A 27993-nucleotide genomic window follows, 5' to 3' on the forward strand; every position below is an offset into this window, starting at 1 on the left:
AGAGTCAAAATTCCACAGTACTTTTAAAGGTCGCTGATGCTATGAACTGTCCCTGGTCAGCCTATTAGATGGGATGTTGTTGAGTTTGTACAGATTTACTGAGTCTTTGGAGCCCCTGCTAGTGCTCCTGATTCTCAGCTGAAGAAACCCAGGTACCAAAAATCTTCTACCCCATTGACAATTACACTCCCTATAAATAGCTGTGGGGGGGGGCGGTGAAGTGGGTGCTGAACCCATGCAAGTGGTCATCAGCTCCATGCCCTTAACCTCTGTTATCCACAGGGTCAAAGAGGCCACAGTGCAGCTGTACCTCATTAAGGCACCCCCAAATTCCCTGACTCTATTTGTACAATTCTCTTCTCTTCTGTTTCCTAAGGAGTTAGCTACCTGCTCATCTCAAAGCCACGCTCCTTGGAGTTGAAACCCATGATTAATTCCTTTGCCAGCCTTCTGCTTTCCAGTTGAATCACCCTGGCTCCTGAGTCTCATTGTTCCCTTTGTCAGCCATGTGCCTTTTCATCCCTCGCTGATCAGCAGCCTCCAAACAGATCTCAGAGTGGGAAGGCTTGTAAAAGCAGTGGAGCACACAGGGATGCATATAGACACGCTGTATGAATTGGATTTCTCCTTAGTAACTTTGACTCTGGGGTTCGATAAGGGGATGAGGTTTGATTTCAAATGAGGCTGAACCTACTTATTTGTGCACCTGTGACCTTGGATGCCATCTGAAGATACAGGAGTCCAAGGTCAGAGGAAGGACATCAGCTGTGAAATTAGATCCGTGTTCTGATTTTTCTGCCCCTGGCTATGGGGCCTTGAACTTGCTTTTGGTTGGATCCATTTGCTCAGATAGAAAATGGGTAGAACCAATAATGCTCCCTCTGTAGTAACCCTCTGTAGGTTACTGTGAGGGCGAGAGAAATCTTAGCACGGGCCCCATACAAGGCTATGTTGGTTCTTCCCTCACACCCTTGCTGCAAACCAACCTATATGATCCACACTAACTCAAGAGCTGGTCTAAGGTCATATCTGCTGTTCCCCAAGCCCAGGGACCATGACATCTGAGTTTGGTGTATGGAACACATCTCAGGCCTGGGTATGAGCCTAGAAGTTGGAGAACAGACACATCCACCCACCCGTAGGAGCCTTGCCCTCAACTCTCTCTCTCTCTCTCTCTCTCTCTCTCTCTCTCTCTCTCTCTCTCTCTCTCTCATTTCTGCCTAGCTATTTGGAGCCCTTGACCTCAGAGCCCTTTGCTGCAGGGTGAAACACCAGTCTAAGAATCCTGCAAATCTCCTTGGTGTGCTCCCATAATTCAGCCAGCCTTCACTAACCTAGCAATACTGAAATGATCACCTGCCTCAGTTTCTCTGCTAAGCTAAATGACTTATCTAATACTATGTTGCTGCCATCTATCCATCTGCCATGCCTTCCTCCAGAGTGGTTCCCTGCCCAACCAGCTCACTGTGGCTATCCCTAGGGACAGAGCCTGGAGACCCGTCACCCAGTGCTGGTCATCCTCAGGATTCAGTCAGGCTACTGGTGGTCCACTTCGGGCACTCCTAGTTTTACTTCCTCCATCATGGTCTCCAGCAGAACACCCGGGGAGTGGATATGGTGCCCCTGCCCTGGCATCCCAGCAGTACCTGACAGCATCAATGCCTCTAAGCAAACTTTACTCTAAGGGCACTCTCTTCATGGAGACAGTTTGACACCCCGATCCCTCAGCTCATTCACACAGTCATTCCTTTAATCTACAGACATGCTCAGATAGGGCCAGGAGGGTCTGGAATTAGTGTTGGGCCAGTGAGGCAGCAGCTGAGCATCATGACCTAGACCTTGTGCCTCTAGCATTTATCATGGAATGTCTGCCATTGGCTTTCCAGCTGCGTATATGCTCTTGGTCCAAAGAGTGAAATCTCTCTCTCTCTCTCTCTCTCTCTCTCTCTCTCTCTCTCTCTCTCTCTCTCTCTCTCTCTCTCTCTCTCTCTCTCTCTGTCTCTCTCTCTCACACACACACACAATGAGAGTTCTAGAACCACAGGCGTGTGGTCTTTATCTTCTTCTTCTTCTTTTTTTTTTTTTTTTTTTTTTTTGGTTTTTTCGAGACAGGGTTTCTCTGTATTGTTTTGGAGCCTGTCCTGGAACTTGATCGGTAGACCAGGCTTGGTCTCGAACTCACAGAGATTCACCTGCCTCTGCCTCCTGAGTTCTGGGATTGAAGGCATGCGCCACCACCGCCCGGCAATGGTCTTTATCTTCTATGACCAACTTTTTGAGATGCTCTGAGAGTCTGTCTTATGGGGATTTGGGTCAGCATTTATGGTATGCATCCAGGAAGCTGACAAAAGAGACAAGCTCTGATTGTCATGTTTTCCTAACACTAAGTCCATGCCCTTAGCAAGAAGTAGCCAAAACCCAGAGAGGGACAGTTTGGTCACATACTGCTACTTGGCAAGCTGGTGTAGCTACCACAGGTAAAGCAAAAGAGACAATAGCAAGCCTACAGTACAGGCTGTCAGGAGAATTCAGGGAAACACGGGCACAGAGCTCAGCCTGTGTCTGGTCCTCAGCAACACTCAGTCAAAGGCTGTCATTGCCACCAGGACACACCTGGACAGCTCCTAGTATAGGACTCAAGTGTAGCTACTCCTTGAGGGACCTGCTTGAAACCTTGTCTTCTCAGATCCTGAGGTATCCTTGTTTTCACTGCTGCAAGCTACCTAGCAGGACTTTGTCCACACAGATTGTCTCCAGGTTCCCAGTTATGGGCCTAGTCACTGAGTGAGTTATTGGTGTTATGCTGGCTGGTGACAAATAAAGACCTTGGACAAACATGTCCCTTCCCCTCATCAGGGTATAGCAGCCACGTTGACTGGGCCAGTGTCCATTCTACAGACTCAAATGCTCCCATGAGCACAGCAGCAGTTGCCCTCACAACTAGGCCTGTTCACTAAACCTGATCAGTAAAATAGGTACTGTCTGGATCTGGTCTCAGTCTCTCAAAGATGACCAAACTGGGCCAGCGCTAGCCATTCACAGCTTCTGGGGCATTCTCTAGAGATGCAGATTCAAGAAGCCTGAGGTACAGCCTGAATGCTGTAAGAGTACCCCAAGGCACTGATATTCAGCGACCTTCTCCTGCAAACCACTGCTAGGGAGGTAGAGAAACCATCACCAGCATTCAAGTGTGGTTGGGAACCATGGGAGCCTCAGTTCCCCATTTAAGGGATGGATGCTTCAAGCTTTCTTTAGAGGTTTCCGATCTAGAGTTTCATAATTTGATTATTTTAAAAATCCATTTGTTTGAGGTTTCCAGGGTGTCACTGGATACTGCATAGTAGATTCTTACAAGCAAGGCAGATAGCCTATGCTTGTTTATCTTTGATTCCCAAACATGGTGGTATGGGCACTGACAAGCATAAGAACCACGAGAGCGAGAGGTTGGCTGTAACAACTGTGGAATTTCCAGCCCAGTGTTGAGGGTAAAACAAAGTGAGGGTGGAGGATTGAGCATCTGTGGGGGTGCCCAGAAGAATTCGAGACACTCAGCCTAGAGACTCCTAATGGCTCAACACGAAGGGGCTGCCCAAGGCAGGACAAGGCCCTGCTTCGCAAATGGAGACTGGGAGAAGCCCCTCATCTTCTGCACCAGCAGCTGTCCAGCCTCACAGGAGTGCTGTTGGCCTGATGAGTGGACCTGTGTGATCACAGCCGTGGGCAGACCAGGCCCGGAACCACAGCATGAGCCTGATGACAAGAACACAAAGCCCGGAGCCCTTGTCACCTGCAGTGGACCTGGGCTCCAAGACAGGCATCTTCTGCTCGGGAAAGCGAAATTGACCTTTGGAGGAAAACAGTAGAAAAGGCGAGCACCTACCGATGTGGGTACAGTCACCATGGAGACACTCTGTACATCCTCACTCCCTGCGTGTGGGGCCCAACGTGTACCAGGATCTGCTCGGTGTCATTTTACATTTCAAGGAAAGCAGCAGGCATTTGAAAGAGCACAGAGGAGAGAAAGAAACCGAAGAAAGGTAAAGAGCTCTGCAGCAAAGAGAGACACAATGCGCGAGACTGCTGCTCCAGCGTGAGAAAACAAGCATGAGACGCCATGAAAAGGCGAAGGCACAGAGGGAAAGGCCTCAGCCACTGAAACCGAGACGGTGGCAGTACGCAATGCACGAGGAGGGATGGGGCGTGAGCAAAGGACTCATGGGATACAGAGGTAGAAAAGAAACTCGTGGGGGTTACTGGAGGGGCAGGCTAAGGGTAGCAGGAGGTAGGAGAGACAGGACAGCAGAATATACTTTGTGCAAAAATGGCTGCACCGCCTAGTCGCGTAGTTGTACGTCAACTTGACACAAGATAGATACATCTGAGGGGAGGGATCCTCAGCTGAGAAATTGCCTCCATAAGACTGGGCTGAAGGAAGCCTGTATTTTCTTAACTAGTGGTTAATGTGAGTGGGCCCAGCCCATTGCGCGTTGTGCCATCCCTGGCCTGGTGGTTCTAGGTGCTACAAGGAAGCAGGCTGAGCAAGCCAGGGTGAGCAAGCCAGTAAGCAGCACCCCTCCATGGCTTCTGCTTCTGCTTATGCCTCCAGGTTCCTGCCCTGACTTCCCTGGATGATGGGCTGTGTAAACTGAAATTAACCCTTTCCTCCTCAGGGTGTCTATAGCCACAGCATTTGTCACAGCAATAGAAACCCTAAGACAGTCAAGGTGCAGCCAGAAGGGGGCCAGAAGGCAGGGCATCTTCCAAGATAACCTTCCGTGGAAGCACCCTCCTCTGCTTGGGCACTCAGTGGATAAAGAAAAGCTCTGCAGGAAGCCTCACTGGGCTCAGCCCTACACCTTCACTCCTTTCAGAAGGGCCAAAGAAACTGCACCTTTCTGTTGTTTGAGTTGGGCCTTTCTTGAAGCGGATGGTGTAGGTGTTGAGGGGGGAGCAAGGAGGAGTTTCAAGGGAATACGTGAGTTTGTAGGGATGGTGGGAGAGTGGAGACAGTCTAGGGAGGGAGGGGAACTTGCATGGTGCTAGAGATGAGGACAGATCAGAACTGGACCTTGAACCCCCAAATCAGGAGCTTCTGATGCAGTTGGGAATACAGTCTTTGTTTAATAGACACAGCAGTCTGTTTGGCATGATGGCTGTCATCTGTCGACCCCAGGGCTGAACACCTATGTACAGCATCTCATCCAGTGGTGGCACTGGCCCCATGGAGTGTAGGTTATCCCCATTTTACAGACACAGAATCTGAGAGCTGAAGTCACTTGTCCAGGCCACATAGCTGGAGAACAACAGAGGCCAGACTCTATCCCACAACTTCCTAACACCCACATCAGCTCACTTCTCACAGTGCTGTTGTGTGTGGAAGCAGCTGGCCTGCCCGTCTCAACTCTCAGAGTTGTGTCCTATGTGTGGTTACTGAAGCACTCTCAGTTTCAAATGTATTAGACTCTCTCAGTTTCTTTGTTTTTGCTTGGGCGGTTCCCTCTGCTTGGAACTGCCTTTCCCTTCCCTTACACTTGGGCTATTGTCCCTCACAACAGGGTAGACGTGGATGCCACCCTCTCTAAAAATCTTTCCATTGCATTTGTTCCCCCATAGCTCTCCCATCCCTGTGTTCCCTTAAGGCCAAGTAGGTCACACTTGTCCCTCAGGCCACTCCTCTGTGTTCCAACACTTGCTTTTCTAAACAGTGAGTGTTCTGCTTGTAGAGGCTTTCTGTGGCTCCTCCCTTTGGGATCCAGGGTACTAAGAAGTCCAGGAAATGAGAAGAAGCATGTAACTATACGGGAGGCAAGGGATACAGATGCCAGGCACTCGCCATGGTCCCAAGGCACTCGCCATGGGAGCTGCACAAGACAGCAAGCTCAGGGACCCTGGTTCAGCTGGGAAAAAGCAGCACTTAGGAGACAGACTTGCAAGAGAAAGTAGCACAGTGGGTGGTGTGGCCAGGGAGTGAAGGCACAGTCCTTAGGGGCTTGTGACTCATTTCCAGAATCGCCTCCCTTCCAACTCCCACTCAAAGCCATGTCCTCAAAGGGCAACCTTACTAATCATTTCCCCTGTGGTCCTTCTGAGATAAAATAGCTAGGTTCAGACAAGCTTCAAAGGCTTTCTTTACAATTCCATTTGACACGACTTCAAGAACTGTTAAAATTATCTTTGCTCCCTTTGCTCCCTTGCATGCAGATAGAGCTGGTATGGCTGGGCTGACTCTGGAAGCAAAGTGCCCCCACTGGAGGCATGAATCACCAAATCAGAAGTTCAAGCAGCCAGGAGCCTTAGAGCTAAATCAAAATTGAGACTGTCTTTGATGTGCAGAGATCTGGAAGTCAGGAGAGATAGTTTACCCCAGGCAGACACCATGAGTACCTGGTGGCCAGTAGAAGTCTTGGCTACTTCCTCCCAGGCCATAAGCATGGGGTGAATGTCTTAGTTTCTGTTCTATTACTGTGAAGGTACAACATAACCAGGGCGACTGATAAAAAAAGCATTTAATTAGGGACTGGCTTACAGTTTCAGAGGGTTAGTCCATGACCATCATGGCAGGGAACATGGCAGAAGACAGGCAAACAGGTACTGCAGCAGAAGCTGAGGCCTTACATGTTTACATAACAACCTTGAGGCAGATGGAAAGTGCTAACTGGGAATGTCATGGGCTTTTGAAATCTCAAAGCTCACCCCAATGACACACCTCTTCCAATAAAGGCTGTACCTCCTAATCTTTACCAAATAGTTCCACCAACTGGAGACCAAGCATTTAATATATGCATCTATGGAGACCACTCTCATTCAAACCAATACTGAGGGGGTACTGCTGGATTCTTGGAAGCTTGGAAGCACTAGGAAATTCAAGGTCAAAGGGCACCCTCCCACCTCCCTGAGGGGGCAGGCTCTGCCTTTGGATCTGTGACAACACAAAGAGGAGATCATGTGCTCCAGGAAGTAACAACAGGTGCACAGCCGCGTGACTAGAATGCAGAATACAGACAGGTAGAGGAAGAGGCTTGTGTGGAAAAAGCTAACTGTAGTGCCTGGCAGGAGGGAAGGCACCTTAAGAAGGGCTCTGCCCTCGGGGCCTTGAAGGATGACACAGTTAGAGGAAATGAAAGGAAGCTGGAGAAGCATGAAGGCGAGTTCTGGGGGGGGCACTCAGGGAGGCCTGCTGATGAGAGCCTGAGGGTGTTTCAACTCTGTGTCCCCCAGCTTAGCTGTTCTTGGGGAAGAAGGGTGGCTGAGATGAAAAGGGAGATGGGAGATAGGTTACCAAGCCTGGCATTTCACCCTCCTGGGAAGTCCAAACCTTGTCATGGGGAAACCATGCAGTTACCATCTTGTTTGGAAAGCCCATAGGTCTAAAAGAGGAGACTGGGAGGATTGGTTGTCTTTTAGTAATGGTGTTTAGACTCTGATGTGATGTTAAGAGTACAAAGGCGAGTCAGGGGGTGCTTGCATGATCTTCTAGGCATGGTGTGGTGTGGTGGAGATGGGTGAATTCTTTGGGCTTGCTGGTGGGTCCCATACCAGTGAGAGATACTGTATCAAATGAAAAAGATAGACATTGCCTAAGAAATGACAACTAAGTTGTCCTCTGTCTACCACATGAACATACATGCATATGTACTTAACATGCACACAACAGATGTGTACACATATGTATAAACACACACACATATACAGAAAGGTGGAGAAAGAAGGAAGGAAGGAAGGAAGGAAGGAAGGAAGGAAGGAAGGAAGGGAGGAAGGAAGGAAGATAGGAGAAAGACAGATAGAGACAGAATGAGAAGAAGGTGTTCATCTGGTGGCCATTCCCAAACAACCTGGAATTTTCTTCGGCTATAGAAGTAGGTAAGGGGGTGTCCCATATGAGATTCTTCCTTTCAATGACAAAAGGTGTGACTTTCAAGTCAGGGTGACTGAGGACTCTTCTATTGAAATAAACTCCCCCAGATGAATATATTCTTGACAAAAATTAAACTTTCCTTCCTGGATTTCAGTGAAGTCTATTGGGTGCTAAGTCAGAAGGTTCATTGAGAAAAAGAGCTTTCATTCCCTTGGGGGTGGGGTACCCTTGGGATAAACAGAGACCAAGGGAGGTTGACCTCACCTGGGGCACTGCACTCTGGGGTGCCTCTGGGGAAACTACTCCAGAGATGTGGGCTTAAAGTCAGGAAGCTCAGGCCACTGCCTCACTGCCATAGGCACTGGAGTCAAACCTCTCCAAGACTGAGCTTGACAGAAATTAAAACTACTTGTTCTTAGTACTGATCATGAGCCAAGCAATGGCTAACACCAATTTCATACCAACTGCGTGTCTGCACCAACTTCATACCAGCTGCATGCCTGCTCCAAGAGCTTGCTTTGTATTTAATGATATGTGGAACAACCATGGGAGAGACACCACTATTAAACCCATTGTGTAGATAAGGAAACACTCTCATAAATGTTCATTAGCTTATTCAAGTCCCCTCAGCAAGTAAATGACAGATGGGGTGCTGCCTGGGGCTGCCTGGTATGAGATAGTCTAGCTGTCACATGGTGACCACCTGGGGCCTTTTCCTGGAAGGTCACTGTTTCTGTGACAGTGGCACATGTTATCTCTGCTTTCTAATATCAATGTTGTAATCCAGGAAAACCTGATCCCGCCTCTCACCCACCTGGACATGGCAGGTCTATGTACACTGGACCTTCAAAAGAAAAACTCCATCCATTTCCATTCTCTCTTTACGGCTGTTCCTCTGAAGGGGCAGGCAGGACTTTGCTGTCTCCCTCTTCTCTCCTCTCTCTCCATCTGTGTCTCTTTACCTCTTTTCTCTTTCCTTCCCTTGTTTTCTTACCTCACCCTCAATAAAACTTTCAATCACATCTACAGGTCTCTGTTTCCCCACCTGTCCCACATCCATCACCTGCTGCATCGTGGGACCAAGGACCTGACACACGCAGTCCCAGCCCATTATGCTGTATTTCTAACAAACATGAGTAATTCTTTTGATTTATGGTCTTTTATAATCACTCTCCATGTTGAGCCTGCATTTATTGCACTGGGAAGGAGCTATATGTCTTAGGTAAACAAACACTGAGTGTTTACAAAGATTGGACACTAAATGACCACAGAATAAACCTTCGTGTTTCCCCAAGGGAGGGACTCATAAATTACTTCTATAAATGAAACAGAACACGGTGATTGGCAATAAGAAAATCAGAACTATGTGGGATTGAAGACATTGCTCTGAGTAGTTTGACTTAACTGCTATTAAAATGACAAAGTATTTAGATAAGTGTCTCTTGAGAACGTGGCAAATTAAAAGTTCTAGAAATAACACTGTCAAATCTTTCTTCCAAAATGTCACAGAGGGAAGACAGTGAATGGTGTGTGCCAAGAGTTGGATCTTTCTTTCAAAAAACAAAATTTGTCAGCAATTTGAAAAAATTTTAAGATAATCATTGGGGCTATGGAATTGTGTTAATGGTTTAAACATTTATGATCTTGCAGAGGTTCTCAGAACCCACACAGTGACTCAAAACCATCTGTAACTCTGTCTGATGGATGCCCTTTTCTGGCCTCTGCAGGCACTGCACCCAACGATGCACATTCATATATGCAAGCTGCCATTCATTCACAGAAAATAAAAATAAATAAGCCTTTACATAGAAAGAGAGAAACACAATAGTTGTTTCTAATGAAATTCCCACAGACTCCCACTGTGTCAAACAGCAGTGACAGCATCCTGAGACCATGGCTAGTCATGGATGTCCCTTGGGGAAGTGAGGTTGGCTGCTAGAGGGGAAGAGAAGACCACGGCTCTAAGGATATCATCAGCAACCATCATTTTGAACTATCAGGGTCACCAAGTGACAGACACTACTAGGAAGTGAAAAAGAGTTCCAGATCAGCATATACCAACCTGCCAATCACCAGTTTGAAAACAAAATGCAGAAAAGAAATCCCATTAGCAACAAAGCAAAATAGCTTATGAGTCAATACACAAATACAGTGTCTATTTTATTTGTAAGAATGCAGCAGCAGGGCTGGGGATCAGTGACTGGCCTAACTTGTGTAAGGCTCAAAAACTTTCATCCAAGAACCACAGCTATAGACAATAATAACAACAATAAAAAGAAATTAAATAAAGCACTCCCATCACCTCGACTGAGTAATATGAAGGAGAACCAAAATGAGTAGGGAAACACAATTCTTGGCAGTAAAACAGGAATCAAGCCCAACATTTCCAAATAAGTGTATCCGTTTAATATAATTTGGATCAAACATTCAGTGTTAGTTTTGTTTGAGATGAGAATGGTCCTGAGGATCCCAGGGGACAATGAGCAAAGATTCCAGCTTTGACAGTAGAGGCAGAGCTGACTGTGATGGACACAAAGTCACACCCTGAAAGCAGGGTGGACCAGAGAGTGGGGAGGCCACAGGGACACGATGGGAAGTCCAGAAGCAGGAACTCATGTGGACATGCTAACTTGATGTGTTTGAGGGCACCTCAAATATGAGCGGGGTATGGTGTAGCCTAGGGAAAGCAGAATAAAGTTGGGAGAAAAAAGCAAATGTGAATGGTTTCCATACCATATTCTGAGAGTCAACTATTCAAGCAGACACAGACAGGGACATGGTTGGGTAGATAAAGCACTTGCCATGCAGGCACAAAGAGCAGAGTTCCGAGATGAAACAATGTGGAGGCGAGGTGTTTGGTTGACATTGCTCCCTGTGAGAAAAGGCCAGCTCTCAGCTTCTGCTTGCCCGGCCTGATGGCTCAGTCACAGTAGCTGCACACGTGTTCCCAGACCTCTCCTCCCATATCCCTGCCATCCATCTTCCTTTCTTTTCATCTTTGCTAGAGAAATACTTCATTAATATGCCTTTTAACATGTCCCTCAGAAGCAAAAAAAAAAATGTCATGGAATGTCCCACCACCACCGTTTTCACAAGTCTGATGAAATCCATGACACCGTCTTGGCCCCGCACTAGGATCACTCTCTTTCTTCTGCCATCACAGCCCAAAGGTAACTCTCACCACTTCCTCCCTCCATTGTGTTCCAAAGAAACCACCCGAGTGGAATCAACCCTTTTCAGTCTTTAAGTTTCAAAAGCTTAGATGTCTCCATCTTTGAAGGTAAATGCGAAACAGGATTAAAATAAAGAACTGAAATCCTCACACCTGGTGAAATGCCCATGGCTCCCACTCAGCTGGAACCTCCCAAAACTCCAGAGGAGATGAAGAAAAAACTTCTGTCTGATGTCCTTTCCCTCATCAGAAGCCCCTTCGCAGAGTGTGGGCATGAAAAACCATGACAAACAAATCCAAACCCAAGATGCTTACTGGGCTATGCACAGGCTTTCCTAGCCCAGTGGTTTTCAACCTGTGGGTCATGAATCACCCTGGGGTCATATATCATATATTTACATTTCAATTAATAACAGTTGCAAAATCACAGTTATGAAGTATCAACGAAATAATTTGATGGTCAGGAGTCACCACAACACAAGGAACTGTATTGAAAGATCAAGGCATTAGGAAGTTTGAAAACCACTGTTCTAGCCAGAGTCAACTCAGTCTAGAAAATCCAATGTGAAGTGTCCCCCTGAGACACTCATGTGTTGAAGGCTTGGTCCTAGTGTAGGATTCCCAGGGGACACTTTGGGAAAGTGATTGCATCATGAGGGCTCTGTCCTTATCAGTGGATTAACATGTGGCACTGGAGTAATGCCTCTGAAGATTGTGTCTTGTTACCCTCTGTCTCTCTGACCGTCTCTCTGTCTCTCTCTCTCTCCCTCCCTCCCTCTCTCCATCCTCACTGCTGTGAGGTAAGCATCTTCCACCCACCATGCCCTTCTGTCAAGACATTCTGCCTTAACACAAGTCCTCAGCAATGCTGACCATGAACTAAATTTCTGAAATTTAAATTTGAATTTTGTAAACCAGAATAAATGTTTGCTCCTTTAAGACGTTTTCCTCAGCTCTTTTATCACATGGGACAAGACAACGTTCAGTGGCCAGTGCCTTCTCAGCTGGTCCAGGTGAGGTGCTGGGCATAGTTGCTGGACCAACAAGCTGGTGTCATGCTGATGTGTCCTGCTGTTCCAGGGGCAGCCAGCACTCGACACCTGGGAACAGATGCACTGCCTATGTTCTCAAGTCAACTCTCCTGACCTCCTACTACTCTACCTGGCTAACAAGATATCTCTGACTCCTCCCAAGCTGTCACGGGCCATCACCCACTGATTGCTCCAATCTCATCTGCCCGTGCACCCTTGTTGCTGCCATTCTGAGCCAAGCTCCTGGCAACTTTCTGCTGGATCGGGATAATCCCTCTGGTCTAGATTGAGATGCAAGGAAAACTGGACAACCACATGTAAAAGAGTTCTAGATGATCTGATGCCCTCTTCTGACCTCCATGGGCACCTGCATGCACCTGGTACACGTATGTAAACTCAGGATCACACACGTATAAATAAAACTAACAAGTAAAATAGATATTTAAAAACAGCCAATGGGTACTTGAAGAGGTACTTAGCACCACTAATCATCAGGAAAATGCAAATCAAAACCACAGTGACAAGTCACCTCCCACCCTTATGATGGCCATTATCAAAACGACAAGAGACAGAAGGTGACTAAGCCCTGAGCCAATGGAGGTCTGTCTGCCTCTAAACAAATGCCAGGATCTTTTCTAAACTCTCTGTCTGCTCTACACTATCTTCTTCACTTACTCCCCCACCCCCAGTCCTGGCCAATACAAACCCTAATTATCCCTACGGCATTCACTTCGCATCACTCCTGCAGGAAAACCATTCTTCCCCCAGCAAGGTCAGTGTCCTGCTTCTTCCATCATCTGCTGGCCACTGACTAATCGCCTCCCTGTGGTTTCCATGAGTATGGCGTCTAGTCTGGCCACCCCATAGTTGCAGTAGCAGCAGCCAGCCCAACATCTGGCACAGAGCTGGTAGGGCTTCCTGAGGGGGAGGATAAACTTGACACATAACTATCAGCAGGATGCACTCCGCAGAGGGGAGGAAACACGAAAGCAAACAGAAACTGCACAGCAGGAGAGACCATGCACAAGGTACTCTGAGGACGCTTCTGACAGTAATGTGTTCCCGGAGGAAATGGTGTTTAAGTAGGACATGGGGGTGTGGGACTTTGAGCCATGCCTGCTACCAAGAAGGGTTCTGGGGAAAGGGTGACCTGCCAAAGCCTCACTGAAATGAATGTATCCGAAATGCTCATTACTGGACTCCAGCATCCAACTCAATGCTTTAGCCATTTGTTAACTAAATGGATGAAGCCAGAGGTTAAAGGAGGGCCCAAGATAACAGAAAGTCTTTAGTATTGGCATCTAGGCTTTGTAAGTGATAAGGAATTTAGAGTCCTATAAAGCAGGCACTTAATTTTTTTCCATTTTTTCTTTTTTCCCTCAATATATGTTTTTATTTAAATTAGAAACATGAATGCTTCGCATGTCAGTCCCAGTTCCCTTTCCCACCCCTCCTCCCTTGTCCTTCCAACCAGCTCCCCATCCCCCCACCCCATCCCCAGGCACTTAATTTTTTAATCCCAGGAGAACAAGTATGCTGTAAGGGCTCAGGCTGTGGTTGTTGAATTGTTTTTATTGTCACTGACAAGTGTTCACTTTGGGAACTTAAAATATCTTTAAACAGAAAGCAAATGAATCTTTTAATGTGAGACCTCACCCTGGCAGACAGACTGTTTCTAGCACACTCACACTAATTATGGAAATTGTCAGGCACCAGACAACCGGAAGTATGGAGCAGGCATTGTTTCTGGTTTTGTAAAAAAGGGAAAACAAGAATGTTTTTGTAGTCACTCCAGACAGTCAACACAGAGAGGTGAGAGGCAGGTGGTTCTGGGACAAGCTGGACCAGCTAAGATGTCACAAGCCATGCATAATGACACAAAGGTATGTTTAAAGTCAGTGGGATGGCTCATCCAGCGAAAGAACTTGTCATGCAAACCTGAGAACCTAGTTCAGTCCCTAGAACCTGTTGTGGAAAGTTGTCCTTTGACCTCCACATATTGGGCCCATGGAATTGCACTGAGTAAGATAGGAGCTGGACCCAGAGTTAGGGAGGTCAGGCGGTGCACAGAAGCCCACGGAAGGATCAGCCCCCTCTTCCTAAGCTTGGACATCCCAGAGAAGCCAGTGCTGGGTTCACGGCTGAGTGAGCATGCAGACAGATTTGAAAGCCCTTGTCTGGCTCTCAGCTCTCAGCTCTAGCTTCTAGGAAACCTTCCTTGGGCTCACCCCACTCTATACGAACCTGGATGGATGTGATTCTTTGCCAAGCCCACCCAGCAAGTATGTTGTTGAGCTGGGATTCTAACCCACTCCTTCCTGCTCCTCATATAGCAAGGCAAATTGGAAGGTCCCACAATTATTTAGGAAAAAAGATAAACTCAAGATTGTGGTAAAGATAATAAATATCTTGGAAAGATACCCCCAAAAAATGTGAAAATGAAAGCAGCCAGCTACAGAACCATATGCACGGCATGACCCTATGAATACAACACAACCACAGCTAACCACATATTCAGACAAGATGCACATATGGTTTTTAAAGCAGGGAGCAAAGCCTATACAAATGCAAAATCAGCTGTCAACAATGGTCAGTGGGCAATGGACTTGAACATCCTGTAAGGTTTGAGTTTGCTATGTGGTATTTATGTTCTAAGAAAGTGAAAGGCACCTACAACTTTTCTCCATGAATGCGTAAAACACCTGAGCCCTCAGGAAGCGCCACCTCAGAGATGAGATTTCTAAGGGCTCCTTGTGACCTGGTAACAGTGAGATGAAAGCAGCCACGGCTGTCCAGGAAGCCACACTTACCTTTCCCAGGAGCTCAGGCAAGCCCAGCAGTTGCCCAACAAACACGCCAATGCAGATGAAGATGGCAGTCACCTGGCCCAGTGAGCCTCGGATCTCCTTGGGCGCGATCTCATTGAGGTACATGGGGAGTGCACTGAGCGCGATGCCTGGGGAAAGACTCAGCAGTGAGAGAGGCCCTTGCTCACATGTGGTCACAGGATGAGCACTTACAGATGCTCATGTGTCTCCTGCCCGTTACACCAAGACCATGGGAGAGCACATGTCAGCTCACAGAGATGATAACCGCCATGGGGAAGAAGCAGTAAGGCCATGTGTGTGTGTGTGGTATAGAAAAGAAGCAGTAAGGGACCTGGCCATGAGTGTGTGTGGTGTTTTGAATAAGCTCCAGCATTTGCACACTTCTTCCCCAGTAGGTGGCGCTCTTTCGGAAGGTTTAGGTGGTGTAGACTTGCTGGAGGAAGTACACCAATGGGTGGTGGGCACTGACTTGTCCTATTTCCAGTTTGTTCTCTATTCTCCCTCAGCTTCCTGTCCCTGCTGCCATGCTTGCTACCATGCCTCCTCGCCACCGTGATAGACTCTTTTTCCTCTGGAACCATGAGCTGTAATAAACTCCTTTCATATGTCACTTTTGCTCATAGCATTTGTGTCACGGCAACAGAAACGTAACTAATACAGTGTAGTGTTAACTTCTCTAGCTCGCCGGTACTGTAGGGGCAAGAGCAGACAGGAGGGACAGGTAAGGGTGCATCCACTCTGTGTTATGAGCACATTTGTGCTTTGTATTATGAAAGGGAACCGCACATCCTCGGCATACACACACTGACCTTTTCTTTAGAGAACAGGAGATGCAGTGGCCTTGTGAATATGTGACCTCCACTAGAGAGAAAGTGACGATGAGCAGAGAGTTCAAGAGGCCACAGGAGGGACACACGGACACTGTGGATCTCAGAGACAAGGCTGATCCCTACCAGTGGGGCAAGGCTGATTCTTTATAAAAACATGATACCTAGAGACAGCCCAGAGAAGATAGACAGTGTGGGGTGATAGCCAGCTGCATCACCAGAATGTCATCTCTCTCAATAAGTTATAGCTTAAAGATTTAATTCCCAAATCTGCTCACTGGTGTTTCTAGTTGAAGGCAGCATGAACCACTATATTCTGGATATGAGGACAGCGGAGCTATCACCATTATGGAGGTGGGAACACAAACGGAATATAGATAGACAGATAGATAGATAGATATAGTTATGGATATGGATATAGATATATGGATTGGCAGAATACCTGGCACACATTCTGTATTTGGGTCTCTGAATCATCCTGGATTTCCTGGTACCATCTATCCAGGCTGGTTGGTTCTCATTAAGCATCCTCTAAGCAGTCTTATTCAGCTTCTGACCCTATTCCCTGCCATCCATGCTCCCTCGACATGTGAGCCTCAGGGCTCAGGGTGTGCTCTAGGCCCGTTGTGTCCTCGAAGTCTGACCTTGGTTCTTCTGTTTGTTTCGAACCCTCTGTCCTCAGAGATCTTAGGCTGATTGCAACCTATACTTCCTGTTTCAGTTCAGCGTCACCTCCTACAGTAGGAGGTGGAGTTGTGTCTTCCAAACATGTCCAGTTTCCATAGATCTACATTATCTGGCAATAGAGTCTTTACCAAATCTCATTGTTCAGACGAAGTGATAATGGGTGGTATGTTGTTAAAAGACATTACTTTAAACTCATAAATTATTTCCGGAACTTTCCGTATTTTTAACAACAGAAACCGGGCAACTGCACGTCTGCTTGAACAACAGAAACTGGGGAGCTTCTGCTTGTAGCTGTCATGGCTTGTGTCCTGCGAAACTTCTACTGTGGCCAATGGGTAACTGTGCCACAGGGAATGTGGGCAGCCCGGGGGGGGTCATGCTTGGGCCGTGTACAGTTCAATCTCCCACCAACACAAAATTCCTACTTTAAAGTCTTTGGTCTATGTGAATTTGTCTCCAGTGGCATATTGAATCATATTTATTTCTATATAAAAAGTAGTATGCTGATGTTTCTCCAAGTCTCTCAGAAAAAAAAATCAAAACTGTCCTACATTTCTAATCTGATTCAAATGCTCCATAAGAAGCTGGGCAAACAGCATCTTATTAAAAATCTTTCTACTTTTAGGACTGTCAGGATTATCATGTGGCTCTAAATTCTTTGTTTTCAAGTAGAGTCTCAGATAGATCAAGCTGACCTTGAACTCAGTATGCAATGGAGTTTGTCAGGGATGACCTTGAACTCCTGCTCCTCTTGCTTCCATCTCCCATATGGCTTGTGCAACCTCACCTGGTGTTATATGGTGCTGGGCTGGGCTGGGCTTCATGAATGCTAGGCAAGCAAGCACTCCACCCATTGAACTGCACGCCCAGCCCTGGATTTAAATTCTGTTATAAGCACGCAGCCCACCTTGCCCAGGCCTGGTAGTATTCCTATCTCCCTATACAACTTTCCTACCTTAAATGCCCTCACTTTGCTCTCTCTGCTCTAAAGTTTTGGTGAGAATAAATGACATGAAGTCTCTGGTGCTTGGCACAGCTTCAAGAGGCTGTGCTCCAGAAGTCAGGGCGTGTTTTAAAAGTTCCCCTGCTCTTCCTTTTCCTTTGCTTCTTTCTGAATAGCTCACAGACAAAGGGGGCCTAACAGGCATTTATTTTGAGTCTGCGGCTGTGAAAGAGTCATTCATCTGTGAACGTGGAAATTCGGAGAGCAAGTACAGCAAGAGGCAGGCAGAGGAAGCCAAGGGGAAAGCGGTTGGAAAAAACTCAAAACCTCCAGAGAGAGCATGGTGGAGGCCCGACAGCCTCCCTCTTCTGTCTTTTTGTTCCGATCCTGGATCTGCCCCTCACAAGCTTAGAATCAAACACCCAGCAGCAGCACTCAGAATGAGAATATCCTCACCACGCCTGGGGTGGATGCAGGCAGGCTTGGATCCCGCTAGACTGAGTACTATACAAAGGATAATACTGGCATCATCCAACCAGGCCAGCCTTGCTATTTGGTCCCTCTGTGGAGCAGCAGGAGGAGACTCGGGCAGTTAGGAAAGCTGCAGCGCTTGTCCCCACTGCCGGCATCCCTGGCTGGATCTCTGCCTGCTCTTACCATGGGCTTTGGCTTTGGCCAAAGTGATTATGGCTAATTTAATGTATAGTATTTGCACATTAAGGCTTCCCTGCTGTACTCTGGAACCCGTGGAATTACATGAGAAGAAACCCCAGATACTCTGTTGGGTGAGACCCCTCTCTTCATGAATCCTATCTCAAATTGAGCAAGAGAACCCAAACTGAGCTGGCAACATTAAGAGTACACAACGCAGGCTGGTGAGACGGCTCATCAGGTAAAGGTGATTGCCATCAAGCATGATTGATGACTTGAGTTCGATTCCTGGAAGCTCTATGGTGGAGATTGAGAATCTAATCCTGCAAGCCATCCTCTGTCTTCCACATACATACAGTGGCAAAATCAATAAAAGTAATTTTAAATCATTGAGAGTGTAAAACACTTAGAGCTGACTGGTCATGACAAGGCTTAGAACCTTTTCTCTACAGATCTGCAGGTTTGGGGGGAAAGCGGTTTGTTTTGACAACCATTTGAATCTGTAAATCTCGCTCCCTTGGCAGAATCTGGCCATTCTTCTCTGCCTACCCTGCTACACAGTCTTCCTCAAGTCGTAAGACTGTCCCCGGTTCTCCTGACCCGACTCCTGGACCCACCTTTCCCTTCATATCCAAGTGCCCAAGGGGTAGCACTGAGTCATAAAACAATTCATGCCCCTCCCCTTCCTGGCTTCCTCTCATACTCTGCACAAACTCTCGGTTCTAGCTGTGGGCTGCACCATCTGGTCCTGGTTCCCTTTCTTCCTCAGCTCCCACACTCCCCTCCCCACCAAGCTCCGGGCCCCTTGCCCCTCACTCTTCCTCAGAAATGCCAGTCACCTTCCACCTCAGGACCACACCGCTATCCTCTCTTACTGAGAGCCTGATTTTTACTCAGTTCTCAATCTCGGTTCGTTTTGGTCTCTGCTCATATTTCTGGATCCTTCTAACAGGCTTTCAAAAAAAGAAAAAAAGACTAGCCTCTGCCCTGCCTTGTTTGTTTCCTAGGACTTGTACATAATTGGATGCCTTCTGCTCCGAAGGTAGCGTCTCCCCAGCACATAGAACATGGGGCATAGTCAGTCAGTATTCTGACGCTTGGCGAAAGAACGGGAGAATGAGCAGTCAGAGCTCAGAAGCCTTGGGCGAGCTCACAGCTCACCTCCTAGAGTATGGGTTTTATAAAGAAAGCAGCAGGCACACTGTAAACCAGCCAGGGCTTTGGCAGTGACTCAGCTCTACCTAGCCTGGTTTTCTCAGGTTGGATGCTACAACACCGTGTAGAGGGCCATTCAGTGCTCCCCCAAGATGCCCCACTTTCTGTGGAGTTCTAGAATCCTGGTCTCTTCCAAGGCGATCTCAGCTCCTAATACCTCTCCCCACTCCAGACAAGCCCAGGGACTGTTACTGCCTTCCTCCCCAGTTGGGGCAAAGTCTCACCTCCATCCATGCCCATGATGAAACGTCCCACAATGAGCATTTCAAAGGCTCCTGCCTGGAGTGAGCAGGCCATCAGCAATGCTGCACAAATTGCAAATCCATTATTGGCCAGTAGCGTGTACTTCCTGGAAGGAAAAGTGGCTTGATGAGATCAATATATTATGCGGCATGTTGGAGTCTTGTCCATCCCCCAAGAGGTCAGTAGAGTGAGATAAACCAACAGTAAACCAGCATTGGGCTTAGGTATTAGGGCCATGGATCACTTCCACTCTTGACTGTGTGACCCTGAGCCTGGCTGCCACTCCTTGTTTCCCTGTTCACAACGGGGTAAGAAGGGGCACTGCCAACTAGAAAGCTATGGATTCCTTGTGGAGGGGTTTTATTTCATGAATTCTGAGTTTTATTTATCATTTATCAAGATAAGGTGTAAGTCACAATGCAGGAGCCAGGCTAAGCAGAAAAACAGCAACCGCTCAATATTCCAGTGGAAAGATGTTAGCATGGGGAGTTGAATAACGGTGTTAGGAGAGTGATTTATGCAAAGACTCTCTGAAAAGGGGGTGCCACTCTTAGAGGCCCAGGAGGGGATCCCTGAAGAGCTGTCTCAGAGTGGTGCCGCTTACTGGTACCACCTCTCTGATGGGCACTTATGTCTGCTTCTTGGGATTGAATAAAAGCTGGAAACTGAAATCAGTGGCCAAGGAAAGCCAGGCAAACAGAAATAGCTGGGCGTGTGGAGCCCAGACAACAGCTGGACAGCCAGGGTGGCATCCTACTGTTCTAGCTGGCAGACTTGACCCTCTGTTTCTCTTCCCTCTTTCCCTCACTTTCTCCCTCTCCCTCAATAAAACAATCATATTTCTTAATACTCTATAGGCACCTTAGATCTAATGAACTACAGTTTTAGATGCAAAGCTGAGTTAGAACCATCAAACAGAGCCAGACAAATTCCCCTGGCAATAATTACTTTTACTGCTGTGTGTCAAGATGGCTGTCTGTTTCAGGAATGTGTCCCTAAGCCCTCACAGCTGAGATTCATGCCTCACTTGGGTGGCTCTGTCTTTGAGGAGTGAGGCAGCTGTGTTTTCTTTTCCTCACCTGCAGAACCAACCCAGCAGCTCTCATGTATTCAAGCCTTGCTGTGTGGCAGTCTCTAATCTAAGCACTTCGTATGGCTGGTCTTCAGAGGCAGGGGCTTTGACATGCTTATGTCATACAAAATTAACCAGGACCCCGGCAAGTTAGAAACTTGCTGTAAATCATGAGGTTAGGAAGTTGAAGAGGTTAGGAAGCAGCTTCTCCTCACCCCTCCCCAACAACAACAACAAACCACTAAGTAAATTAAGAAACATTGTCCTGTTTTGTAAATTGTGAGAAGCGAGGCTTTTCAAAGGAGACTTGGTATTCACTTTAGCAGTTAGATTTCTTGAGTTATGGGATAACCTTCCATGTGACTTCTGCCTCATTTCCACATTTAAGCTAAGTTCCCTCCCTTTCTGCATCTTCCTGGAAAATTTCATAGTCACTGGCATTTGCATCTGTGGCAATGGTACCAAGACACAGCAGCATCCTACAGCAGCAGATGGTTGGAACAGCCCAAGTGTTCACTGATGGCAAACTAAGCTGTAGTCTGTTCATATGGGCATTAAATCAGAGGTGTTTTTCTATACTCTGAGGTGGGAGGAGCTATAAGAGAGAAATAAAAAGGCCAAAGTGCAGAATTTGCTGTAAACCACGCAATGATCTGTGTGGGAAAAGATGTATGAGTATGAATGTGTGCATATGTGTATGGGCATCTCTTTGTATGTGCGGCTCTGTGTGTGTGGGGGGGGGCGTGCTCACGCTAGGCAGGAACCTTGGAAAGGCACCCAAACTTGAACAAGCACTGGGTCTCTACAGAAAGGACTGAGGGACTGGAGGGCAGCAGTGAAAAGGGAAGCCAGAACTTGGTGTCCATTGGGTGCTTTAGAAATCAAAGCCACATGGATGTGTTAATTAGCCAAAAATGATGTGATTTTGTTTTTCAAATCTAACTGAAACACACCTCATTATGAAAGAACAGTTACATCAGTGATATACCAAGATGGCTAAACATGATTAGAGGGTGTGTAGTGTAAGCAGTATGGATACACTAGATGAGGGACAGTTTGTGTCCCAGGACAGTGCAGGACAGTGTGAGACTCGTTTCTCTATTGAGAACAGCAACTAATCTAAAACTTAGCAACTGTTTGCTTCTGGAACTTTCCATTTAATAGTTCCCAAATACAGCTGCCTTCAAATAACTGTAATCAAGGAGAGTGAGATCGAGACAATAGAGGCTAGTGTGTGTAACCAGGACAGTGTCTGCCATTTGCCTGTTTCTTCTCCGTCCTTCCTCCCTTCTCTGCCTTGCTGTAGGATTGCTATGAAAGCCTCCCAAACGGAGGGCAGAGAAGGACAGTCACAGGTTCACACTCTCTCTGCTGGAATTACTGAGTGCATCTCCTCTAGGGACCCAGCCGTGGTACCAGCAACTGTGCCCTGCAGTGTGTGACCCTGACCTTGGGCTCCGGGAAGGCTGCCTCTCCATTTTAACTTTCCTTCCTAGAGACGGGAGATACTTGACGGTAAAAAGGAAAAAAATTCTTGCAAGCATTCTTTCCTTGTAGCTTCCACGCATGGTCCCTGTCTTAACCCTTAAGACCTCACAGCCCTGTTAGTAGAGCCTCATCAGAGGGGCTTGTCAAAGCTGATGGAGAAAGTGGAAAGCTGAGGCTAGACATCGTGCCTTCATTCCATGTACGGGGAAATACAACACCTTGCCAGAAATTTAGCCTCAGCTCATTCGCAGACACCCCTCCATGGCATCGCTACCATGACAGTGGATATTTGAGCTAGAGGATGTGAGAGAGAGCTCTGCAGAGTAAATCTTCTGTGAGTGGCTCTGAGCCTGATAGCTCCTCAGGTTCACCAATAGCACTTACACAGACACCTGACAAGTGATGACAGTGATATATGCTCAGGAAAGTGTGGTTGGCCAATGTCATCGTAGGTGATACGTAGAGTGTGAACTAAGTGTCTCTGTCAGCCACAGTAGCTCATATGGAGATGCTGCCAAGCCAGCCTTCCAAAGCCTACATCATGAGTGGCTGTCATAATGATGCTACTTAACAAACATTCACTATGGAGCGGAATCTGTCTAAAACACTGTATATTCACTATCTAAGTTGCCTTATGAGTTCGATAACTGTGTGGTGTTTTATCTGTGTTTGTGTCTGCATACCGCATTAGTGTCTGCTGCCCACAGAGGCCAGAAGAGGGCATCAGATCATCTGGAACTGGAGTTATATATAGTTGTGAGCTACCATGTGGGTGCTGGGACTTGCACCCAGGTTCTCTGGAAGAGCAGAGAATCTTAACCACTGAGCCCTCCCTCCAGCTTCAAGTTGTATCATCTTGAGGAAAAAGATTTGCAAGTACCTTTGTCAAGGCCACACTACTGAATGAAGGTGACCATGGCACAATTGGCCTGTAAAAGTAGCTGCCATCTTCACTCATACACATTTATTCTCTGCACAAATATCCATTCCTTCAGCACAGAACTGAGTGCTGAGCACCAGTCTAGACGGTGGCTTATAGGACAAACATGGTGACATCATTCTTAAGTTCCCAATAAGCAGCATAGAGCACGTGGCATGCTAGTGTTGACCTATGCTATCAAGACAGCTGAAGCAGAGAAGGGGATATAATTTTGCACAGAGTAGAGCAGAAGGATGTTCCTGGGACGATGACATGAGAGCAAAGGTATGAAGAAGGGATGAATGGCCTAGCCAGGAGCATCCAGACAACATCATTGAGGTCAGTATGCTTGGGGACAGTGGAGGACCAGGGAGGCAGCAGCAGGAAGTGAGTGGATAGAGGGGAGTCACAGAGGTGTTCCTGAGGAGTGTGCTTGGGCACTAGCAGGTGTGAGTTCCTACCCCAGGTGAGAGAGGTTGCCACAGATAGCAAAGAAAAGGTCAACTTGGCCTGACTTCTAGCAAGACAGCTCGGTCATCTGAGCTGTTCATGGCCAGGAGTGGGCAGAGTGGAGTCAGGAGTTCCTTGGGGCAGCTGTCACAGGAATGTGAGCAAGTGCTGCTGATAGCGTTGACCAGTGTGACATCAATACAGGCTGTGAGAAACAGTGAGGTCCTGCATATTTCAGGACAGACATGCTGGGATTCTCAGTTGGGTGGACAGAGGCGAAGACCGAGGGAGAGGCCAAGATGTCTTCTGAGGCTCAGCCTGAACCTCTGCACTATCCGCAGAGGTGTCTTTGGTGCCTTGCATGAATGTTAGTCACATCTGAGTCAGACAGGAAGCATTTGCAAACAGGGATGCACCCCCTCTAACATTTTCATCATATTAAATCTTCCTTCCCAAAATAGCCCCAGCCTGACAGCCTCCCAGAGAGAATGGAAACCTTATTTGAAAATAACTCTCAAAACTGACTCCCTGGGGCTCAGAGGCAGACTTTAATCATCGTGTTTCCATTTTCTCCCAGGGATGAACACAGCAACACAAACAAGGAGCATCAGTTTTGAGAGTAGAGTCCAAGGTCTCCCGCAACTCCACCCATGGTGCCTGAGTCACTGCTGGAAGCTTCTTCAATAGTGTCTGCTCTTCCCTGTGTGACCCGGGAGGTCGCTAGCTCTCGGGCAGAGAGGAAAAGTGATAGGCTGGTGGGGAGGTTGGGCATCAGGTCTTTGAGAAAGGTTCAGTGTGAGGAGACTTGGATCGGATAAGGAAAGGGCAGGGGAAGCCTGAGAGCAGGTAGGAGACACAGGGCTTGCAGTTTTGATTGCATTTGCAAAGCACTGGTCAGTATGCCCTAGTGAATGGAGAAGCTGTGTGTTTGTGCACCCTCTGCCTCCAGGTGCCTTCCAGCAACTCTTAAGCCATAACAGGCCTGAATGCCAAGATGGTACCTTGCCCTATTCTTTCCTGCTTCCCTGGCCTGAATCGTACCATTCTTCATTTCTTTCTGTGTGCTTGGTAGACCTCAGTGGTTGAAAGTAACCTTAGCAAACATGTGCTTCTGCCGTGCTCAGCGTGGCTGAACATGTTGAAGAGCTCATGTGAACTCAAGAGTGTCAGCCTCCATCACTTTCTACTGTCCAGCCCTCCCTAGGCCCCTAGGCTGGGGTTTCAGGAGGCAGCCACCACTCCAAGCTTTATTTGTGGGTTCTGGGGAATCTGAACTTGGGTTCTTGTGCCCACGTGACAGGTGCTTTACCAACTAAGCCATCTCCCCAGCCTGGCACCTGACACTTTTAAGGTAACTATTAAGAGAGGAATCCCAATGCTGGTCTATGCTGACCCTCCATGGAGAGACTGACAGGAGAAAGGAGGGGCTGAGAGATGGAGGAAAGAGACAGATCATTTGGGTTTCCTTGTGACATTCTATGAGCTGGCTGGTTCAACATTAGTTATGTGTGCCAATGAATTCCCTTTGGGGCTTAAGCCAACTTGATTGGGGCTCTGTGACAGGCATTCAAAGACTTTCCTGAGTTACATGAGACACCCTGTAAACTTGTGTAAATTGCATCACATCCAGCCCTCACAGCTGCTCCCTGGGGTGCTTATCTGTACTTCACAGAATTCTACCTTGGGAGGTCAGCTGCCTCCTCGTGAGCCTGTCACTCATCCTCAGTACTTATGGGGAGGGACCATGAGGGCTTGCAGATGAACTTCTCAGTGTACCTGTCTGGCCCAGTGGCAGCTCTGAGCTTCAGGAGTTGTGCTTTTCTTGTCCACAAACCCAAGTGTGTTCATATAGTGCCCCTGACAGTACCCAGACCAGTGTGCTGTACAGACAAAAGATTTATTTATGTATTTTATGTATATGAATGCTCTATCTGCACGTACACCTTGATTCCAGAAGAGGGCATGAGATGCCACTAGAGATTTGTGAGTTACCATGTAGTTGCTGGGATGAACTCAGGTCCTTTGGAAGAGCAGTGAGTGCTCTTAACCGCTGAGCCATCTCTCCAGCCCTAAATAGATAGTCTTGAACAGACTGACTGACATTCAATCCAGGATTTCAAAGCCCATGTGGGTTTTGTTGCTTTGTTTCTTGTTTTTACCAATTTCCAGAGGTAAGAATCAGATTTAGTGATATGATCAATGAGGACATTTCTAACTCAGTTTAAAACACACATACATGCACACGCACACACACACAAGCAAACAAAACAACAAGGAAAATGCTGCTTCATCGAGTTCTTATGACCCACCCACATCAGGAAGGGCCCTGTTGTGCTAGTGGTGCTCACATGGCTCTGGGAACCATGGCGGCTGACTCTAGCTGACTGCTAGGATGAGCATTTTATACTCAGTATCCACTTTAATCCCCATGCTAGCTCTCATACATGCCATTACTTTATTTTCATGCTACTGCTAACCAGGTCGGGTTAGAGAGTTCATGTAATTCACAGATACCTCAGGAGATACCAGCATCAAAAAAGCCCAGAGCAGAAGCTGAGCCTGTGGCCATGCCTGTGCACACACTGCCCTGCATGGTGAAGGAAAGAAGGGTCTATGGCTTCTGCAGGGGAGAGGGACGACTCCAGAGTCTGAGAGATTTTCTGGGGCTTGATGACTCCTCTCTCCGGTTTGTGTGAATGTAAAATAGAGGCTTAATGAGCAGCTACTTTGTATGGATGGCAAGGTGACCACAAACACATGGTCTCTGTTCACTGGGGTGCTTCTCCCTCCTCTCCTTTTCCCTAGTACCTGTAACATTGCCTGGGTGGGACCCATCATCCTGTGCTTCGAATAATTAGATGACTTGGCCAAGGTCGTCCAACTAGTAGTGGGAGACTCATGATTCAACTTCAGACATGAAACTTACAGAGATTGTCTTGCCCCCACCCACCTCAGCAGGCCCCCAAGAAAGGAGACAGAGAAGACAATGAGGTGTGGGGTAGAGCCTGATAAACCAAACTCATGTGGAAGTCAGAATTATTGTTCAGTACCCTTCCATCATTTTTGAGATAGGGCCTCCCATTGGCCTGGGCATCTAATTTATTTATATGTTATACCAGGTCAGGTAGACCGGCTGGCTCGCAAGCTTCCAGGAGCCCTGCCATCTCAGCCTCCTGTCGTGCCGTCCCTGGGATTACGAGGATGTGCCACTGTGCCTCACTTTTTGTGTGGATTCTCAGGATCTGAACTCAGGTCATAATACTCATGAGGCAAGTGCTGTACTGACAGCCATCTCCCCAGCTCAAAACCTAGAGATTTCCATACTTAATTTACTGCAGGCTTATTGGTGATGGGGACAACTGAAGTTCCCCAAGTGTCCCTCAGTCACACAGTGGAAGACATCCTGAATAGCTGGTCGTCTTGTAAGGATGATCACCCTGTGCTTCTGTGGAACAACCTCTAAGGCTCTGCTGGGAGCTCTCCAGTTTTCCAGTCCTGAACCACTCCTCTGCTCTGTTCTGGCCTCTTAGAAAGCCTCAACTAGGCACCTTAGCTTCCTGCAGCAGACTGGAGGGTGGGAAGGCAGAGGAGACGGGGCATTTCATCCCCGTTCCCTTGGGTTCTACACAGCCCAGGCACTCCACAGTTTCAGCCTCATTGGTCACTGCGTCACCTAATCTTCCTGGACGCTGGCACTCTCTTCCTTCCCTTTGGGCAGGAAAGCCCTTTACAGGAACCCTGTTGCCTGCTGGGACACTGATAATGACACTTATAATTATCATAGAAAGGACCCCAAAGAGAAACAGTGCCCATACTGACCTCCCAATAAACTTTCCGATGAGCTTCACCAGCAGCGTCCCCACCAGGCCACCAATTGCAAATATGGACACAGTCACAGACCAGAGCAGGGTCAAGGTATCCGGGTCTATGGGATGTCCATGTCTTCTGTGCCACGTTTCATTGTAAAAGGCCTTGATATACTGGAAACAAATAAGAGGAGTTATTTCCTTCTGCTCTGCCTATGCTGGAAGCAAATCAAGAGGCTCTTTACGGGATACTTCCAGCATGCTTGGCACCTTGTAGAACTTCACACTTGATCTCACTGGACGCTTCTGACAAATGTGGAGAGTGGCCCTTACAGCATGGCTTGTTTGGTGAGTGTGAAGCCTGGGAGTCCAACAGATCTGGATGTAAGCTCTGACTTTACTACTCAGTGGCATCAGCTGCGAAGCGTCTTAAAAGTGCATATGCAAGAGAGGCACTACATCTCAGAAAAGACAATAAGCATGAAAGAAAACAGTTCACTTGAATTTAATAAAGGTCAAGTCTCTAGTTCTTCCAAAGTCACCATGAAAAAAATTAAGAAAAGGGCTTAGTGGCTTAGTTGGTAATGGTGCCTGCCACCAAGTCTGAAGACTGGGGTTTGATCCCTGAGATCCACATAGTAAAAGGAGATAACTAGGTCCCTCAAATTATCCCTGACCTCCACACATGTACCATAGCATATACCCACATACAAATAAGCAAATAATTCAACTAAAATTCTTTCAAATGAAGATACACCATAGACTGAATTAGTATATTTGCAATGCATCTGTCTACAAAGGAAAAA

At 47.3% G+C, this 27993-nt stretch overlaps 1 protein-coding gene across 4 annotated transcripts in view; it reads right to left on the reverse strand.

The window, feature by feature from the left end:
* The window catches only part of Slc2a9 (solute carrier family 2 member 9), a 129053-nt gene that overhangs the window by 67703 nt on the left and 33357 nt on the right, over window positions 1–27993 (reverse strand). For 3 of the 4 annotated variants that reach the window (XM_013112513.3, XM_021226436.2, XM_040747018.1), the window contains 3 exons: window positions 27201–27361; window positions 19434–19558; window positions 14869–15014 (listed from right to left, as the gene is read on the reverse strand). In XM_013112513.3, coding sequence (XP_012967967.1) covers window positions 14869–15014; window positions 19434–19558; window positions 27201–27361 — 432 coding nt within the window. The remainder of the gene's footprint in view (window positions 1–14868; window positions 15015–19433; window positions 19559–27200; window positions 27362–27993) is intronic. The other variant, XM_040747019.1, reaches the window with a different exon arrangement.

This window comes from Mesocricetus auratus, unplaced genomic scaffold, assembly GCF_017639785.1.
Source record: "Mesocricetus auratus isolate SY011 unplaced genomic scaffold, BCM_Maur_2.0 Super-Scaffold_100006, whole genome shotgun sequence".
NCBI classification, from domain to species: Eukaryota; Metazoa; Chordata; class Mammalia; order Rodentia; family Cricetidae; genus Mesocricetus; species Mesocricetus auratus.